This window comes from Colletotrichum aenigma (assembly GCF_013390185.1).
Source record: "Colletotrichum aenigma strain Cg56 chromosome Unknown KSG_Cg56_contig06, whole genome shotgun sequence".
In the NCBI taxonomy this organism is placed as follows: Eukaryota; Fungi; Ascomycota; class Sordariomycetes; order Glomerellales; family Glomerellaceae; genus Colletotrichum; species Colletotrichum aenigma.
The window spans coordinates 2,599,464-2,618,892 of NW_023500912.1; the positions used below are offsets into that span (position 1 = coordinate 2,599,464).

Below are 19,429 nucleotides of genomic sequence, written 5' to 3' on the forward strand. Positions count from 1 at the left end.
TTTAAGTTTATAAGTTATAAGGTTAAACTATTTCTATTAAAATTAAATATAAGTTTAATTATTAGTTAAAGTGGTTTTAAATTAATAAAGTAATATTTTTATATTTATATTTTTTATTATATATAATATATAGATATAATAGAAAACTATAATTATAACTATAATATATACTAATAATATAATATAAATAGCTTAAGTTTAACTAATATATTATAGTTTTTATTTTTTGTTATTGATTTTATTATATATTGATATATTAATATTAAAATTAAAAGATACAAACTAATTAAATAAATAACTTATATATACTAAATAATATTATTACTTCTGAATATAGAGTAGAAAGCTCTATTTAAAAAGCTTTTATTAGTTAAATTCTTTAATATTATAGCTATAATAAATATAGTTTAATATATAAAATATATTATTTAGTATTATTATACTTTATTTATTACTATAAGAGATATATTAAAACTATGTTAACTAAAAAGTTCTAATAACTATAAGTTAATACTACTATATAAAGAAATAATATTTAAGCTATTATATAATAAGTTAGATATTTATTTTAATAAACTATAGGTATTTCTTATTAATAAATTTAATTTAGAGGTATTAATTTCTATAATTTTATAATATCTAAAAGTAATACAATAGTAAATTCTTTTTAGATATATTACTTTATAGAAAGATGATAGAAAACGTTTAAAATATTGATAAGATATCTATAATATTAAAGCTAATTAGCTTATTTTTATTAATAAAAGCAGTGTCAATTACTATAATACAACTAGAAAAATAATATAATTATTAAGAAGTTTTTAACTTTTGAAAAATATATATACTAAAATAGAGAGAATAATATTATATATTACTAATACTTATTTTAAATAATACTTTTTATTATGTTATATATTTTAGCTATGTAAACTAAAAAAGCTTTTTGTATTAGATTAAATACTTAGTATTATTGTTTATAAATTTATTTTTAAAATAAAACTTAGTTTTAATTATAGATAATATAAATTAATATTATACGTTAAAGCTTTAGATAATATATAATACTATTAACATTTATTTATTATATCTATTTCTATATTTATTAGATTATAACTTCATAGAGGCGTTTTTAGTAACTTAAAAGTATATTAATACCGTTATTTTATATATTATAAATAGGTAAATATAATAAATATATTTTTAAGCAGTTTCTCTATAAAGTAGTTATTATTATTAGTTTATATTTAGAGTAAGTTATAAGCTATTTTTAATATTATAAGATTAATATATTAAAGGAGGATTTTTTCAGTAATAAAAGAAGTGAGGCTTAAATATAAAATATTATAAAATTATAAAATTGTAAGCTTAATAGTAATTTTATTTTTAAAGTATTTATTAAATAATAAGTTAGATATTATAATAATATTATATAGATAGAAGAATATAATATAGCTATATATTATTTAAGTTATATTTCTACTAACTTAATTATATACATATATCTCTATTTAAACTATATTTAAGTATAATAATTATATAGTAATAAGATATATTAATACTTATATACTTATTAATAATATTTATTATAGAGATCATAGCTAATATCTTTTTAGGTATATTTAACTTAATAGTATAGATATAGCTAGAAGAGAAGTTTATAATTATAAAAGCTAAAAGAAAAGCTAATAATTATAGTTAAAAATAGTAAATAACTATATATAATTTATATATTTATATATTACAAGAGGCTATTAGTTTATAACATTTAAAAAGGTATTAAATATAATAAATATATATTACATAGTAATTATCTTTACTATTTAGCTTTAGCTAATAAGGGTTGATAATTAATAATAAGAATAAATTCCCTAATAATTTAGCTTTTTAAGAATGTTTAGCTTAAAAGTTTATTTTTATATAGCTTATTTATTAATAGTTTATTAGTAAATAATATATATCTATAGTTTATTTATAATTAATATATTAAGAGAAGTATTAAATAAAAATAATAATATAAATCTAATAGTTTTATAGTAGTTAGTTTATTTATAGAGGTATTAGTTAGTTATTTCACTTTGTATTAATTAACTAATAAAAAGTTTATATTATTATTATAAAAGATTAAAATAATATTTACTAAAGAATCAAAAAAGAACTTATAATATAGCTTTATATATCTATTTAGTATATATTTTATATAGCTTTAAGTAATATAAGAATATATTAAAAAGCTAAACACAGTTCTTTAGAGTAAATATTAGCATTAGTAGTTAAAAAGACCTATAAATCTAATTTAGTAATAATATTAGACTTAAATAACTGTTTTTAGAATAATTTATTAAATATTCTTAATAAAGTTAATAATATATTACTTTTTATATCTCTCTATTTCTATATATATATTAGCTAGTTAAATATATTATATATAAATCTAATTATTAAAAATAATAAATAAATAAATAAAATAAATCTAAACTAGTTATATATTATTAGCTTTATTATTAAAATCTTTACTCTTTTAACTTATTATTCTTAAGCGTTTACTTTTTATTTTTATAAAATAGACTACTTTTTAGTTTATATTAAAAGTCTATATATAAATATATTAGTTAAATCTTTTTATAAAGCTATGTTTAATTTATTAAATCTAGATATAAAATTAATATGTTACTTTATAACCTCTATATTACTTAAAAACTATTTAATTTTATTTTTAATTATACATATAAAACTTCATAAAATTTTAAGGTTTTTAAATTATTCTATATTTAGTTCTTAAAGTTAATAGATATTAACTACTTTATCTTTAATATTTATTAATAACTAATAGAAAATTATATTCTTTTTTATAATATTAAATAATATTTTTTATAGCTATTTAAAGTATTATAAAATAAGATTAAAAGTAGGCTTATCTTTAGGTATAACTAGTAATAATAATAGAATTAATACTTTGAAATAAAGTATAACTAGAGAAATGTTAGCTTTTATTTGTAATAATATTAAAGCCTCTATAGAAAACTTTATAAAAATAAATAATAAAACTAATAAAAAACTTAATAATATAGCTATAAATACTAATTTAAGCTGCTAGCCTTATATTATGAAATTTAACTAGTATTAACTACAACAGCTAGACTAGTCTCCTCACCTTCTACTAATAACCTTTAGGTTATATAACTTTTAGACTTAGATATATTCTTCGCCTCCACGCTCCTCTATCAGACTTCAACCATTATAATAAGCCTTAACCGTCTTCTTCTAGCCGCCTCTATCTCTATTAGTCTCCTTTATCTCCTGCTCCTCTAAGCTGCACCCACCCTTCTCTCCTCTACTATTCAGACGTCTATACTATAAATAATATCTTCCGCCCTGCTATGCAGTCTTAATAGCCCTACTACTATTAGCTATACTCTTAATATTAGATTCACTCTTTCTAACTTATTAACCTCTTAAGCTATTTTAGCTATTTTAAAGAAGTTTGTGAGGTATTTATAGGTATTAAGATCGTTATTAATAGCTTTGATTATTCTTATATTAACTTTAAAGCTATATAACTTTAATATTTTTTATTAACTAGCTATCTTAAGTAAACACTTCTAAATAAATTTAAATAGAGTCTTTTTATTAATATAGAGAAAGTTACTATATTTAGAGCCTTTAATTTTATTCGTTTTAGTCTTATAGATTAAGTTATCTAGGGTAGCCTTATTTAGCCTATATATAGGTATAATAAGGGGGAAAGATATTATATAAAGTTATTATACATATAAGAGGATATAAAGAATAAGCTTAAAGCCTCATTTAAATAGTTAAGTTCTTACACTATAGCTATAAGAACCTTTTTAGCTATAGTAGTAAAAAGCTATACTATTAAGTTTACACTCTTAAGTATAAGTTTAAGCTATTGCTAAGTTTTAGCTAAATATTATTAACGTTCTAATAATAGTATTATAAATAATACTCTTATTAGTATATTTTGCTACTCTACTATCTGCCTATCTACCTTTTTCTATAGTGTTAGCACAGGTATAAGCGTATACAGGGGCGTAGTATATGCGCCTATATAGTATAAGGTTATAGATGTGGTAATGTTATGATAAAAGGTAATAATTCTGAGCATTTATGAGCATTTAATTGTATAGATAAGAATAAGGGAACAGATGTATTGTGATGAGTCTGGTTGTTGTTGTTCGCAGGTTGCATCCTCTAGTAGGGAAAAGTGAGGGGAAAGATAACCTGAAACGTAACCTGCTAAACTGCTAATTACATAAGGTGCTTACGTAACTATACGTATTACATAATCAATATTATAGTTATAAGTTATAATAAATCAAGTATATTTATATAAGGTTCTATACCTTAAACTTTATTAGTTTATTTTATATAGAATATTAAAGTAAGTTTAGCGTTATTATTATTCTTATATTATTATTATTATTATAAAAGAATGTTATATGTTAACATATAGAACTAGAGATAAGTTAAGCTAAGCGTTTATAACTAGTTATATTAAGATTTATTTATTTGCTTTATTAAGATTAGGTATAAGTTAAAGTGCTGCTATTAGGTTTCAGTATTATTAAAAAAAAGTATCAAGTGAACTGTGATACTTACTTATATGGGTTAACTAGACTGCTAATATAAATATTACTATTATATATATAATATATAAAATAGTAATATATTAATCTAATTTGTAAAGTAAAGTTTATTTCTAGCTAATAATACTTAAAGAATATTATTTTAAGTTATTTAATTATTTAATATTATATTTAATACTATTCTACTTATTAATATAGTTTCTTTTGTTATCTTCCTCTTATTAGCTAAAGTTTTAATGATCTTAAGTATTAAAGCTAATAGTTTTTCAATAATAATATTATTATTTATAATTTCTAATATCTATTTAGCTATAATATCTTTAGATATTTAATAATATTTAAGGTTTATATTTCTATTAATATAGTAATAATACTTATTATTACTATTTAGGTAGTAATTATATTTAGAGGTAAATAAATACTTTTATTTATATTATAATTCTAAATAAGTAGCTTACATTTATTACTTCTATATATAAAGTTCTATTAATATTAAGTTAAACTATTAAATTAATATAAATTATATATTATATTACTTAAACTACACCTTAAATAATATTAATTAATCTAATATAATATTATAATTATTATTATCTAATTATACTATTTATAAAGTTAACATTATAAAAGGAAGTATATTAAACATAGATTAAAATATTTTAAATATAGAGAATACTATTTATTAAACTAAAATACTCTATTTAATTATAAAACGTATAGAGTATTAAGATAGTAATGTAAAGCGTTAAAAGAGTAGTATTAATAATATTCTAGCTTATTATTAATCAATAACTATAATAAATATATAATCTTATAATAAATACTTTAAACTAGTTATATTTATTATTAGCTTTAATTATTTCTTTATCTTAGTATCTTTAGCAATAATATTAATAAGTTAATCTTAGTATATAAAGTATTATTAATAAGTTAATAAGTATTATTTAAGATTTCCCCTAAAACTATACTCTACTTAGATTTATAAAATAAGTTTATATCTTTAAAAATAACTTAGTAATTTCTATATAAATAATTAAACTTTTTAGTAGTTATTTTATAATATTATTATCAAACTATAATATCAGCTTAATAATAAAATTATAGGTTTTAAATATATAAATATAGACGTTTAGGATAAATTTTAATTTAAACTTAAAAAGAAATATAACTTTAAATAAAATAAAAATTTTAAATTAATAAATTTTAAGTAATAAGATAAGTTCTTTAAAGTTAAAAAGTTTTTTAATAGTATTAAAAATAAGCCTTTCTTAATATAAATTAACTTCCTCTTTTTTTTTAAATTTTTTTTTAAAGTTTTCTAAGCTTATTATATTAATTATCTCACGCTAAATAAATATTTTCTTTTTTTAGCTTTATTATTAACTTTCTCTTTTTAATCTATGTTATTTTCTATATTAATATTATTCTTATTATTTAGTGTTTTAATTAGAGAAGTATTTAGAACTTAGTTTATAAAAACCATATATAGTTTATTTAAAAATATATAAGTTTAAATTCTAATTAGCCTATAAATATTATTATTCTTTTAAGTATAGCTATATAAGCTTATATTTACTTTTATTAGTAGTAAACCTATAAAACTTTTATTATATAAAGATATATTTCTATATCTATTTCTAGTAGTTATTAATTTTATAGATAACTTTATAAATATTAGTAACTAAAATTAATCTAATTTCTTAAAAAGAATATATTTTAGGTTTAATTAAGTGCACTAAAGCGTTATAAACTTTAGCTTAATTTTTCTAAAAGCTAGTAAAAAAGAGAATAACTTCTTTATAGCTATTATATAGTTAATTATATATTATATTAATATATACATATATATATTATACTTTTATACTATATTAGATTTTATAGTATATCTAATAAAGTTTAGGCTTATAAAAACCTATAAATTAGTCTTATTATATATAATAAGATCTTATTTCTAAATATATATACTACGTTTTATAAAGTTTTTAAAACTATAAATAATATTAAAATATAAACAAATTAATACGAATAGTATTAATTACTAATAAACTAATTAAAAACGATAAAAACAATAATACTAACTAACGTTTAGAGTAGTAGTATAGCTAAAACCTAAAAATCCCATATTTATAGGGGTTTCAGCAAGGGCAAACGCAAATGAGTGCTGCAGAAACCAATCAATCTGCAGTCACTCAGCAGGCTTCAATCATAGCTACATCAGGCTGTATACTGACCCCTCGTTTCTCAGAAAATCAGGCTGCAAGATAAACTACGAACTTTCAGAAACAGAAATTTGAGTTCTGTTTCATTTTGCACATCTTAAGCTCGTCGCCCATCAAATCCGTGGCTTCCTCTTACAGGTTCACCAGCCCCAGACGTTGGCAACTGTAAAGTCCTGGGTTTTTCGCCTTCTTCCTATCGCTTTGAGAGCCTTTTTGTCTGGAAAGCAGCATGGAAGAGCAGGGCCCCAAGAAAGAACGCCGGCACGATGACGAAAACGCCGAAGAACAGGACAAGAGAACAAAAGTTGAGAACAAGACTGACTGCGACCGATACACCATAGGATGGGTCTGTGCTCTTCCAAAAGAGCAGACGGCTGCGAGAGCGATGCTGGATGAAGAGTATCGGGATGTTCACATTCGTAAGGCAACCAACGACACCAACACGTACACCCTAGGCTCAATCGGCAGACACAACATCGTCATAGCATGCCTTCCCAAAGGTCAGCTAAGCGTTATCAGGGCCTCAAAAGTTGCGACAAGTATGACCTCGACGTTTCGAAACATCAAGTTCGTCCTCATGGTCGGCATTGGAGGCGGTGTTCCGTCTGAGGCGAACGATGTCAGGCTCGGTGACGTTGTAGTCAGTACCCCGACAGGACAGTATCCCGGCGTTGTTCAGTGGGACTTCGGGAAGACGAAAGACGGCAAATTTGAAAGGACTGGCTCACTAAACAACCCGCCCACGTTCCTGCTCACTGCCCTCTCCAAGATGGAAAGCGATCACGAGATGGAAGGGTCAAAGATTCGAGAAAATCTCGACATCATGTTCAAGAAATGGCCACGGTTGAAGACCAAATATGCCAGATCCGACAAGCTGGAGGATTTCTTATTCTCTGCGAGCTACAGCCATCTTGATTACCCTTTGAACCCCAGTCCAACTTCAACTACTGGGGAATTTCAGGAGTCTTTGCCGGGAGGTGCCGACTGCTTGTACTGCGATCGTTCGAAAGCAAAGAAAAGAGAAGTCGGCGAACCCGTTGTCCACTACGGCCTGATTGCTTCTGGAAACCAGGTTATCAAGGATGCTACCTACCGGGACGCTATCAATAAGAATCTCGACGGCAACGCTCTATGCATAGAAATGGAAGCGGCCGGTCTGCTAGCCGATTTCCCATGCCTGGTTATTCGTGGCATTTGCGATTATGCCGACTCTCATAAGAACAAGGCCTGGCAGGAGCATGCAGCTGCTGTCGCTGCCGCCTTAACAAAGGAGCTGCTGGAAAACGTGCCACCAGTGGAGGTTGCCAGTGAGAGAACGGTGCTGGAAAAGCTTTCTCAAGAATTGCAAGAGAACTTAGCAGGCAGTCAGTTATTTCCCTCCAAATAATTCCATGTCCTGAAAAGACTGACGTCAGTAATAGTTCAGTCCACCACCTTGGCCACCAAAAGTGAGGTAACGAAACTGAGCATTCAAGCAAAACGAGGCGAAGATGAGACAGTGCTTCAATGGCTGACTCCCATCGAATATGGACTTCAGCAAAGTGACTTTCTCAGAAGAAAACAGTCTGGGACTGGGGAGTGGTTTCTTCAATCAGAAACGTACCGCACGTGGCTCAACTCGAAGCCGAAGTCGAATCATCGAACCCTATTTTGCCCTGGGATTCCTGGCGCAGGGAAGACGATACTCATGTCAGCTGTTGTCGACGACATCACAAGACGTTATGTGCCAAGTGAAATGACCGTTACCGCCTATGTATATTGCAATTTTCGAAGGAAGGAGGTTCAAACTGTTGAACACTTCCTGTCAAGCTTGATCAAGCAAACCGCTCGAGCTCTTGCGCAGAACCCCGATAGTGTTACTAAGCTGTACGAGGAAAACAAACGCAATGGGACAATACCTTCGGCGCTCGACCTTTCAGATGTTCTGACCTCTATTTTAGGATCTTTTTCGACAGTATTTGTCCTTGTTGACGCACTTGATGAATGCGATGCCGAGAGTCGCTTCGCTCTTCTGTCTGTCTTAGTCGACCTTCAGAAGAAGACTCCGGCGACGCTCAAGTTATTTTTTACATCAAGACCCGTTCCTGAGATAGAAGAAAGATTTCGTGATTCTCTCATCTGCGAGATTAGAGCTGCAAGTGAAGATATCCATCGTTATGTTCGTCATCAGCTGTTTCAAATTCCGGTGTACATCACAGGCATTCTTGAGGACAGAATCACGAATGAAATCGCGACAGCTGTCGACGGGATGTGAGTTTTCCCCTTCAATGAAGAAGATTGTTCTAATATTAAGCCAGGTTCCTTCTTGCACAACTCTACCTAGAGTCTCTGAAAGACACTACATGCACTAGAGAAATCTTATCAGCCCTTGACAGATTCAAACGCAAAAGCTTTAATAAAGTTGGAAACAGGCAACAACTGTCAAATGTATACGACCAGGCTTATGAAGAAGCCATGCACAGGATTCGAGGTCAAACACAAAATCGCCGAGACCTTGGTACACGAGTGATCTCGTGGATCACGCATGCCAAACGCCCTCTTACGGCTGAGGAGCTCCAAGATGCTCTCGCTGTAGCGAAGGACCATGAAGATCTTGATCATGACAATTTTCGCGACGTTAAAGTCATGGTTTCAGTCTGCGCAGGGCTTGTAACTGTCGAAGACACGAGCAACATCATCCGTCTCGTCCATTATACTACTCAAGAATATTTTGAGAGGACGAGAGAGAGATACTTCGCACACGACCACGTCATGATCTCAAGCATCTGTGTCAAATACATCTCTTTTGTCTACCGAACCGTCAATAGCCGTCGTGTCTCCCGGAGCACAGCCAGGAGGGCATTCTTTTTATTGTCTTACGCATCACACGGATGGGGCTACCACGCGGCCCAAGGAGACTTTCTTTGCGAGGACGTGGTAAGGTTTCTCTTACGTGAGGACGGGATTTTTGAAAGCCTGCCATCGTTCATGCAGCCAGCATCTTCACTCAAAACCCCGACGTCAGGAATCGGATGGGCAGCCTATCACGGCATCGACAATGCCGTTGGTCTTTTCTTGCAACATCAAATCTTGGTCAATTCCCCAGACCCTTCGGGGAATACACCGATGGTCTATGCCGTGATGGAAGGCAAAGCGAACTTCGTCAAACTTTTGTTTCAATCTGGCGCAGACTTATCCCACCCCTCACATTACGAGTTGCTACATTATGTAGCTCGGAGAGGAAAAACTAACGTTATGGAAATTTTGCTTGACCATGGCGCAGAAGTAGATCGGGAGGACTCCAACCGAAGGACGCCACTCATTAATGCAGTGATTGCGAACCAACCGTCCGCGGTTCTACTTCTACTCGACAAGGGGGGTGGCATCAACACCAAGGGGAAGAGCGGCAGAACCCTCTTGCATGAAGCAGTAGCCTTCGATCGGTTCGACGTGGCGCAGATTCTCCTTAAACGTGGAGCTAAAGTTGACTCCCAAGATGAGAAAGGTCAAACTCCGCTGAGCATAGCTGCTAGGGGCAGTAACACGGAGCTCGCTAATCTCTTGCTTGACAATGGCGCGCTTCTGAACGCCGGAAGCGACTTTGGGAAAGCGCCATTACAGGTTGCTCTCCATAATCGAATGGCCCAATTCCTTGTTAACAAAGCTGTATTAACTTCTGGCGCCAACGCGAACCATGAAGAGCAGCTTTATGCCTCCTGCAGCCGCGGAGAGCTGATCAAAGTAAGAGGTTTGATGGTTGACGGAGTACGAAATAAGACCATTCAGGGACATCAGCTAGAGGTTGCACTGATATTGGCCACGAGACATCAGCACAGCGCCATTGTTAAGCTACTTGCCGACAAGAGCGTAGACATCGATCATATTTCAACGACTCAACAACAGCTGGCTCTAGTATGTGCTATAGAGACAGGAAACAGGAACACTGCAACGCAGTTGATCCAGAAAGGATTGGGCATTAAGGGTGTTCATGGGCATCAGCTTCTCCCAAAGCAAAAGTCTGCTCTAGCCAGTGCGCTGCAGATCGGGTACACCGATGTTGCGAGACTATTGATCGAAAGAGGGGCGAACATTCATGGCGTACAGGGCTCGGATGGCCAAACTCCACTTTTCACCGCCTTGGACCTTGGATATCCATCAATTGCCAGGCTTTTGATCGAGAAAGGTGTGAGCGTGAATGGCAGTCAAGGACCATACGAAGCCACTGCACTTTTCAGTGCCATCAGCAATCAAGATGCAGGCATGGTTGAGCACCTTCTTGAGAAAGGAGCGGAAGCCAATGGCATCCAGGGACCTGGTGCAAAGAATGAACTGTCTAGAGCATTGCACTACGGTTACCACGACATTGCTAAGCTCCTGGTTTTGAATGGCGCAGACATCGACGATTTCCAGGGTCTCGAAGATGCTACTGTCATTTCCAGCGCCATTAAGCATCATCGACATGACATTGTAGAGCTCATGCTTGAGAAGGGTGCGAATTCCAGAAGCCATGCAGATTTGGTTGCAGCTTGCGAATGGGGACACGTGGGCATTCTCAAACTTTTGCTCGATAATGGCGCGGATGCAACCTATGAGGAAGCTTTCAACATCGCGTGCCGCAATGGGAATTCAGATGCCATGAAACTCTTACTCAGTAAGGGCGCAGACGCGAACAACAGCAATGGGTTATTGACATCCTGCCGACGTGGAGACCGGTCTATTGTCAAGCTCTTGCTCGATAAAGGGGCCGATGCAAATTCCGTTGGAGCTTTGGAGGCAGCCTGCCAAAACAATCACTTCAACACTGTCAAACTCTTGCTCGATAGGGGCGCAGATGCCAGCAACGGTTTGGTTGCATCCTGCAATCGTGGTGATCTGAGAATGGTGGAACTCTTGCTCCAACGGGGCGCAGATGCCAGCTACGGTCTCAATGCGTCCTGCCGCCGTGCCGATGTGAGAATGGTTAAGATCTTGCTCGCCAGCGGCGCGGATACAAAGAACAACGGAGCATTATATTCAGCTATGCGACACAGCGATGCAAGCATTGCCAAGCTCTTGCTTGACAGAGGTGTAGATGTTAGCAATCGACATGCTTTGACCGAAGCTTGTTCACGAGGATGGTCTGATATTGTTGCAGTGCTACTCGCCAAGGGTGCGAATGCAGACAACAGAGACGCCTTATTCATTACTTGCCAGGAAGGACGTCATCAAATTCTCGAATTGTTGCTTGACGCGGGTGCAAGTTCCAATCCGGTCTTGACTGCGGCCGGCAAAGACAAAACCATTCTCAAACTATTGCTCGACAAAAGTACATCCACTTGGTCGAGGAACAAAGCCTTATTGTCTTATTGTGAAAAGCCTGGCTGTGTCGAAATGGTCGAAATCCTGCTTGGCGGTGGGGCAGACGCCAGGGCTGTAGACATGCGCGGTCAAAATGGACTATTCCAATGCGACCATACAGTTGCCCATCTTCTGATAGAGAGTGGAGCGGACGTGAATGCTAAAGATCAGAAAGGGCAGACTGCACTTTTCGGGTGCAATACAGCTGTAGCCAAGATCTTGACGGAAAATGGAGCTGATATCGAAGCTAGAGACTCCTCTGGAAGGACAGCATTACTTCGCGAATGTTTCTCCGATAATCCTGAACTGCGCAAAATCAAGTTGCTGGTCGAAAGAGGAGCAGACGTCAATGCTGCAGATTTCCACGGGCAGACATCACTTTTCGGGTGCAATGCGATCGTGGCTGAGATCCTGATGGATAATGGGGCCAACACGGAAGCCAGAGACTCCTCTGGAAAGACAGCATTACTTCGCGAATGTTTCTCCGATAATCTTGAACTGCGCAAAATCAAGTTGCTGATCGAAAGAGGTGCAGACGTCAATGCTGCAGATTCCCACGGGCAGACATCACTTTTCGGGTGCAATGCGACCGTGGCTGAGATCCTGATGGATAATGGGGCTAACACGGAAGCCAGAGACTCCTCTGGAAGGACGGCATTGCTTTGCGAATCTTCCTGGAGCGATCTCGGCTACGCCAGATTGATCAAAATCGAGTTGCTGGTGAACAGAGGAGCTCAAATCAATGCTAGGGACCGCAACGGGATGAATGTGGTGGGGAACGCCTGCATGAATTTAGTGACAAGCACTAGTATGAAGCCGGCGAGAGGCACACATACGGGCTTAGTGAAGAGCGTTAGATCGGCAAAGCTACTTGAGCATCTCATTCAAGCGGGTGGGAGACTGCCCGAGGATCCAGACGCCGCGCGAATGGTTATAGGAAGCCTGGAGAACGGGGCCGAGAAGGAATTAGCAAAGCTTCCTTGGTGGCGAAATTCGGACCCAACATACTTCGAAACATTGCTCCAGGCGCTAGAAACTGGAAGCACTCCTCCCCCCGCCTTCCTGATGGTTTAGGGAATGAAATTGCTTAATACTTATTAAGAGCAATACGCAACGGAACAGAAAGTGGAGTGTGGCTTGCCTCGCTAGAGGCAAACCAAAGGTAGTTGAACCAATTTCATGAGGAAAAAAGACTATAGACTTGAAAGATGCAAATGATGAAGTCATTTGGTTGGCACTGATCCATGTACGAGGAGCAAGAGCGGAGTCTGCATCGAAGTCCATGCCAGGGCCTATGTAGGCCCAGCGTGTCCATTTTCCCTGTAATTGTTTTTACTGCATAGCATAGTGTTTTAGCCATTACTGAGCTCGTAACATTGTAATGCTCAGAAGGAGGACATTAGAAAAGTTTAGGAATGAGACCAGCGACAGGGGAAAAACCAGCAACAGAGTCAGAGGCGGAGTTACGAGAGCAGGTAATGAACTTGTGGTTACATGTGTACTCATTCTCTGTGGGGCGTTTTGAGTTGACCCAGAGCTGCTATCTAGATCAAGTAAGCTATAGACTTGCGGACAAGCGTCGCCGCGCTCGCGGGACTCTTGTGTGTCGGAGGCAGCTGACTCGATATCAGCATCTCTGGTGTTTGTGAATCTGGACTAGACATACAAGCCTTTGATGGACGAACAGTAAGATTCGAATCCGTGGTTGACAAAACAGGATTGAGGTTGAAGCGAAGGGGATATGAAATGAGGCAACAATAATCGCGGATAGCTTAAAGTGCAGTGCCAATAATCTCATTATTGGAAACAGCAAGTATCGAAACGGAAGAAGAGCATGTGCCTCGCCGAAGTTGATGACTTAACCGGAGAGTCCTTTGGACCGGCAATCATCTCACTTGAACCTCTGTTGAAGCCAAGGTCCTGGAAATGTAAGACCAATATGGGATTGTGAGTTCGGATAATATATGTCACCGGCAGCTTGAATCACACATGAGAGGATGACATGGCGAAAGGAAATCTCAGTTCATCACAACCTGGACGTTCGGCTCCGTTGTCTGCCCAACAACCTGTGAGCAGAAGTCAAATCACCTTCGCCACCCAACCAATCAAAAGAGTCCAGATTATCTCCACTACACGACCACCGCCCCACAAGGTGATCGCGCCCATTCTGCCTCCACCTACCGCCCCATCAAGTCTATATAAACATCGCCAGTCTCCCATCTTTTCAGACTTCTTTTCCTCTCTTTTTTCCCTTCATACTTACCTTATCTGGCCGTCTGGGGATCAAGAAATCCGGGCGGCAGAGAGGGAGGCCTGCATTGCACATCGCGGAGTCGACCTCTCTCGATTGCCCTTCGGGGCCATCGTGGGTGCAATTTTTGATATATTCTTCCAAATTGGAAACCACTTTTCATTGTGCTCGTCGCCTTTGCGCGGCGGTATGAAGAAGAGCTTGCCTTCTCATCCATCATTCATGCGAACTAATCGTCCTAATAAAAATCTGGCCTCATCCCTGTGATGGCAGCCCTCACGTAGCCCTTGCCTTCCATGGCGTCGTCCCTGCCTACTTGGGAACCCTCGCGCCGGTGCTTTATGTAGGTAGGCTGTATGATTCAGACGGCCACAACGCAAAAATGCTGAAGCTAAACTAGCTGGAGGCAAAGAGTGTCGTGACCTGTGACGATAATTTTTCTCAGACAGCGCGACTGGCGTCTCCACGAACTCTTTCCTACGTTCGAGCGCGCCTACGAGAAGAAACCGCGAGGTGACGCCGCGGGTCTCCCCAGGCATACGCGTCCAGGGCAGCGCGTCAGGTCGTTCGTTACCTGGTCGATGAAGAACGTCTTCTGGGTCCTGACGCGCCTCAATTCCTGACGTAAATCCCAGGGCATTCTGTACCTAGCCGAGTCACGCAAGCGTCACCTCGCATTCTTGCAGGCGTGTCTCCCTACCTCGTCGCCCGTTGCACAAGGTCACGAATTGAGGCCATTGATGGGTCATGCAAAGTCTGCAGGCAAACGTGGCCTCGCAGCCATACCTTTATGGCCTACTTGAGCACATGTTTCACTGCGTTCCACAAGGCAACAATGATTCATAAGCGCTGCGTGTTTCTGACCCGGGGTATAATTCCTGTCCACAAACGACCTCTTGTGCCAAAGGGCCTAGATATACAACGCGGTCCAAACGCGATAAAACCGAACGATAAACAACCTTTTTTACAATCTCCGGCCAAGTCCTACTCCTTCTGCGATCAATGTCATGATGCCGTACAATGAAACCCATTAACGCCAAAAGGAAGCCTCAAGCACAGCCAGGCTCCTATCCCTGAATGCCCTCCCAAGTAATCTGCTCCGTAATCTCTCTGACGCTCAGTCCTGTAATGCTAAATACGGTCACGTCGAGCTCTTCATCTGACATGTCCTGCCCGACCTGCTTCTGACCCTCCAAAACGTCGTAGAGGGCGTAAATCTGGCCCTTCTTGACCTCCTCGGTCGTCATCATGACCTTGATATCTGCGTACAACTGCTTGCGCTTGGTCTCGCTGAGGGCGGGGTTGTGGCCGTCGTATCGAGCTTGCTTCTTCGCCCTGTCCATCTTCATGTGCTCCAATTCATCCTCCAGTCCCTTGATGACCTTTGCCAGAGCGTGTCCAGGGGCCTGAGAGGGTCGTACAGTGTTGTCCTCTGTTGACATGCCCAACTGCTTGTACTGTTCCGAGGGAGGAACTGGCCGGGAAATCTTGATGCGCTTCTTGCCCTCGGCGATATCGGCCGCAGTAACCGTTCCTCGGTGAGCCTTGATGCGGGTGCAAACAATGCAGTTGGTGCAGCTATGTCCCGACAAGCTGTCCAGAACACGGCGCGCATCAGACGACAGACCAGGGCAGTTGCCCTTGATTTCGGTGGTCGTGTTGTCCAGTCCGCCTTGGGTGATCAGGTCGATTGTCGTCGACTTGCTCTGAGAGGGCTTGGCGGAAGACTTAGCCGACACGCTCTTCTGGCTCTGGCTGGTCAAGTTGCGTGTGGTGTTCGTCGTCTCCTGGCGAACAGTACGAGACTTCGAGGAACCCTCCTTCCGGCTCTTCACATCGAGAACAATGGATTGAGTTTGAGTGTGTTCGGGCGATTGCATGTTGTCTTCATCGTCTGCCTGGAAGGGATCCAGGTCGGGGACAGAGCCGTTCTTGAGGGAACTCTTGGAGGTGATGCGAGAGTTGCTGCTCCTCTTGCTGCCCTTGTTCGCGACATTCGAGGCCTTGGAGGTTTTGCTGGTCGATGCAGATCGATCAGGCAGAGAGAAGGCGACCTTCTGGCCTTGGCTCGAAGAGCTCCTGGCACGAGACGTGGACGGGCGCATCTTGGGACGAGACTCGGCGACTGAGCTCTGCTGGCTCTGGAAAGTGTCCTGGTCGTTGATACTGCGGTCTGTCTGCTCCGTCGTCTCGGTGATCTCAAGAGTCCTCTTGCTAGGAGTAGCACGTCTCGGTGTCTCCTTTTCGCCAGTCATGTCGATGACTCTCGAGTTCTGCGTGCTGTCAATCGTAATGTCAGGCATGAAGAATGCCGAGGTCATGTTTTCCTCCTCCTCCTCTTCCTCTTCTTCATCGTCCTCCACTTCCTTGTTCTTGTCAAGGCGCGCGGAGAACTCCTCGGTCTTACCCAGAGGGCGACAGTGGTCAAGTTGCTGTTTGAGTAACTCAATTTCTTCCTTGAGGCGCATGTTCTCGTCGTGAAGATCGTGGATGCTCTTCTCGAAGCCCGAGTTTTCGCGGCGGAGAAGCTTGTTCTCGGTAAAGTATTTTTCGTTGTGGCGAACGAGGCTATCGTTGTCCTCCTTGAGAATACCCTTCTCCTGATCAAGAGTCTGAAGTTCTACCTGCAAAGCCTCAACCTCCTCATGAGCAGCTTGGATGTCTTCCTTGGAGTTCTCGGCAATTTGACGAAGTTCGTCGATCTCACTTCTGAGTGACCGGTTGTTGTTGCGCAGCGACCTGTTATCCTCTATGAGAGACTCGTGGTCTCGGCGCAAGATGTTGTTGTCCTTTCGCACCTCCTCCAGCTCTTGTTGCAAAGAATATTGTTCTCTGCGAAGGGTCTGGTTGTCTGCCTGAAGGGACTTGTTGTCCACTTGCAAGACGTCGTTGCTGTGCTTGAAGCTCGACGTTTTCTGGATGGTTTCTCGGTTGTGGTTGATCTCCAGGGTGGCGTTGAGCTTCTCCTGTGTCTCATGAAGCTCCTTGCCTTGCATCTCAATCTTGTCCATCAGTTCGCCAATGTTGACGCAAGCTTCTGAGAGCTTCTTCAAGGCCCGATCTCTCTCAAGTGACAAAGTGTTGTTCTCAACCTCGCTAATGCCGATTCGGGTGGTCGCTTGGTCAAGCCGGGATTGGAGGGCCGTCAACTGGGACTCGATATCTACGTCTGGTTAGTCTTCCGTCTCGTCCTAGAATCGGACCTACTTACGTGTCCTCTCAGTGTTGTACCGCTCGTTGGCGGCAGTCTCAGGCTCCGACTCTGTCCGAGAGCCGAGGGCACTATCATTCGCCTTACGGCCCTTCAATCGCTTGAGCTCGCTTTGCAGATGGCCCACCTGGTCCTCGAGATCCAGCGCATGTCTCTGCACCAGGTCGTCATGCTCTTGGAGATTGCAAATCTCGTCCCGGATCATATCCAGGGATACAAACATCTTCTCCTCATCCTCGGGAATCGCCAGACCGCCAACCTCAGCATGATCCCTGGGCGGCAGGGTCTCGGCGCGATCACGAACGCGGCCATTCTTCACAAAGACAGGCACGCCGTTCTTTACCGCGCCGTCGAAACGGAGGTTTCCAGAGATAAAGTCATTGAGGTGGGAGATGTCAGGCATGAAGAATGACCGGGAAGTGACGTTATTCTGGGCGGGGCTGTCGGTCGTCGCCGGTGATGGGAATGTATTCTTAATGGTATCGAAAGTAACGGGCGTAGCGTTGTTCGCTGGGGCGTTCTCGACTGGTGCTGGCTTGGGCGTTGCCTGCGTTGGAGGGGCGAGGAAGTCTGATTTCCGGCGTTCGTTCTTAGCAGCCATGGATGCCCGGCGGGCAGCCTTATAGTTACCAGAGGCCGTGCGTGAGTGCTTTGCGAGAGGGCTCTGATGTCGTTGTTGGTCGGGGTTGAAGCGGAAGTTGTCAGCGTTGATGTCGAAACGGAAAGGTGATTTCGAGATGTTGGACGACAGATCGGACTCGTTGTCGACGCGGGGCTGCATCTCAGCGCGCGTCCTCTTAGAACCTTGCCAGGTGTTGTCGTCTTGTGTATCGTCGTCAAGATTAGAGAGATACTTTTGCACGATGCTCCTGTGAGATACGTCCTCTTTACGGCGTAGTGATCCGTTGGCCTTGGTGGCGGCCTTGTCAGTTTTTGTGTCGGCTTTCTTGGGCTTGCCGTAGAATTCAGGCCACTTGCGGTGAGCAGCTTCCAAGTCAACTTGAATCTTGCCGTTGTGACGGTTCGTGACGCGGGCGATTTCTTCGTTGAGTCTGCGCGTGGACTCGCCATCAGGGTCTGAAAAGACGGAAGTCATGGTCGGGCTGACAGTGCCGTGGGAGCCGGTGGAGGAAGGCGGGGAGTTGAAGGGGTTTTCGCGGTTGGCATTCATCTCCCTGAGAATGCGAGAGCGGTAACGATTGTGTACTGGGTCGGTCTCCATGACTGCCCTTTCACGCGCCGGACGCGATTTCTAGGACGGGAGTCGACGAGGGGAAGGCAGGATGGTGAATTCACGTCGTTCGCGCAGCAGCAGCGGGAAAAGACGCGTCGGTGGCTCGGCCTTGGAGAGCGATTAATCGTAAAACTGCACTGAAGCAATACCGAGCAAGGGAAAGCTGCTCAAGGCATGAGGCGGGCGCAATGGCTTTGCAGATTAAGGTATCAAGAATGGTGGTGGGATTGAGCTCGCGGGAAGAGGTTGGAGAAGGAGGAAGCGTTCAGCGTGAGGTGCAGGGATCGTTTGTTTACTTTCCACCACCGAAGCGTGTAAACAATTGGCTCGCGGCCGGAGGTGCAGCTTAGTGGGGCTGCCTGCCCTGCTTCCAGTGGTCCAGCGCACTGCATCAGCGAATCACCGCTAACATTTGGGCCTCAGCAGCGGAATCGCGTCCTGCACGCTGCTGCAAGACACACAAAGAGCGTGTCCTTTGTCTGCGGGCCACCGAGTCATCCTGGACGCGAACACTCAAAATCTAAGCCGAGGAGTGGATTTCCCATTTTCCCTGAATTTCGACGCTTTTTTGAAGCCTCTTGTCGATGGCACAGG

At 39.5% G+C, this 19,429-nt stretch overlaps 3 protein-coding genes across 3 annotated transcripts; 2 read left to right on the top strand and 1 right to left on the bottom strand.

The window, feature by feature from the left end:
• Positions 1-7,052: 7,052 nt before the first annotated feature.
• CGCA056_v009747 (uncharacterized protein) lies at positions 7,053-8,210 on the top strand (the record flags this gene model as incomplete). Its single annotated transcript, XM_037324994.1, has 1 exon — positions 7,053-8,210. One exon carries the CDS (start codon positions 7,053-7,055, stop codon positions 8,208-8,210), a length of 1,158 nt encoding a protein of 385 aa, XP_037176157.1.
• Positions 8,211-10,057: 1,847 nt separating this feature from the next.
• Positions 10,058-13,213, top strand: ANK2-3 (Ankyrin-2; the record flags this gene model as incomplete). Its single annotated transcript, XM_037324995.1, has 1 exon — positions 10,058-13,213. The coding sequence occupies one exon, from the start codon at positions 10,058-10,060 to the stop codon at positions 13,211-13,213; it is 3,156 nt and encodes a 1,051-aa protein (XP_037176165.1).
• Positions 13,214-15,457: 2,244 nt separating this feature from the next.
• ppc89 (Spindle pole body protein ppc89) lies at positions 15,458-18,823 on the bottom strand (the record flags this gene model as incomplete). Its single annotated transcript, XM_037324996.1, has 2 exons — positions 15,458-17,553; positions 17,602-18,823. 2 exons carry the CDS (start codon positions 18,821-18,823, stop codon positions 15,458-15,460), a joined length of 3,318 nt encoding a protein of 1,105 aa, XP_037176164.1.
• Positions 18,824-19,429: the final 606 nt, after the last annotated feature.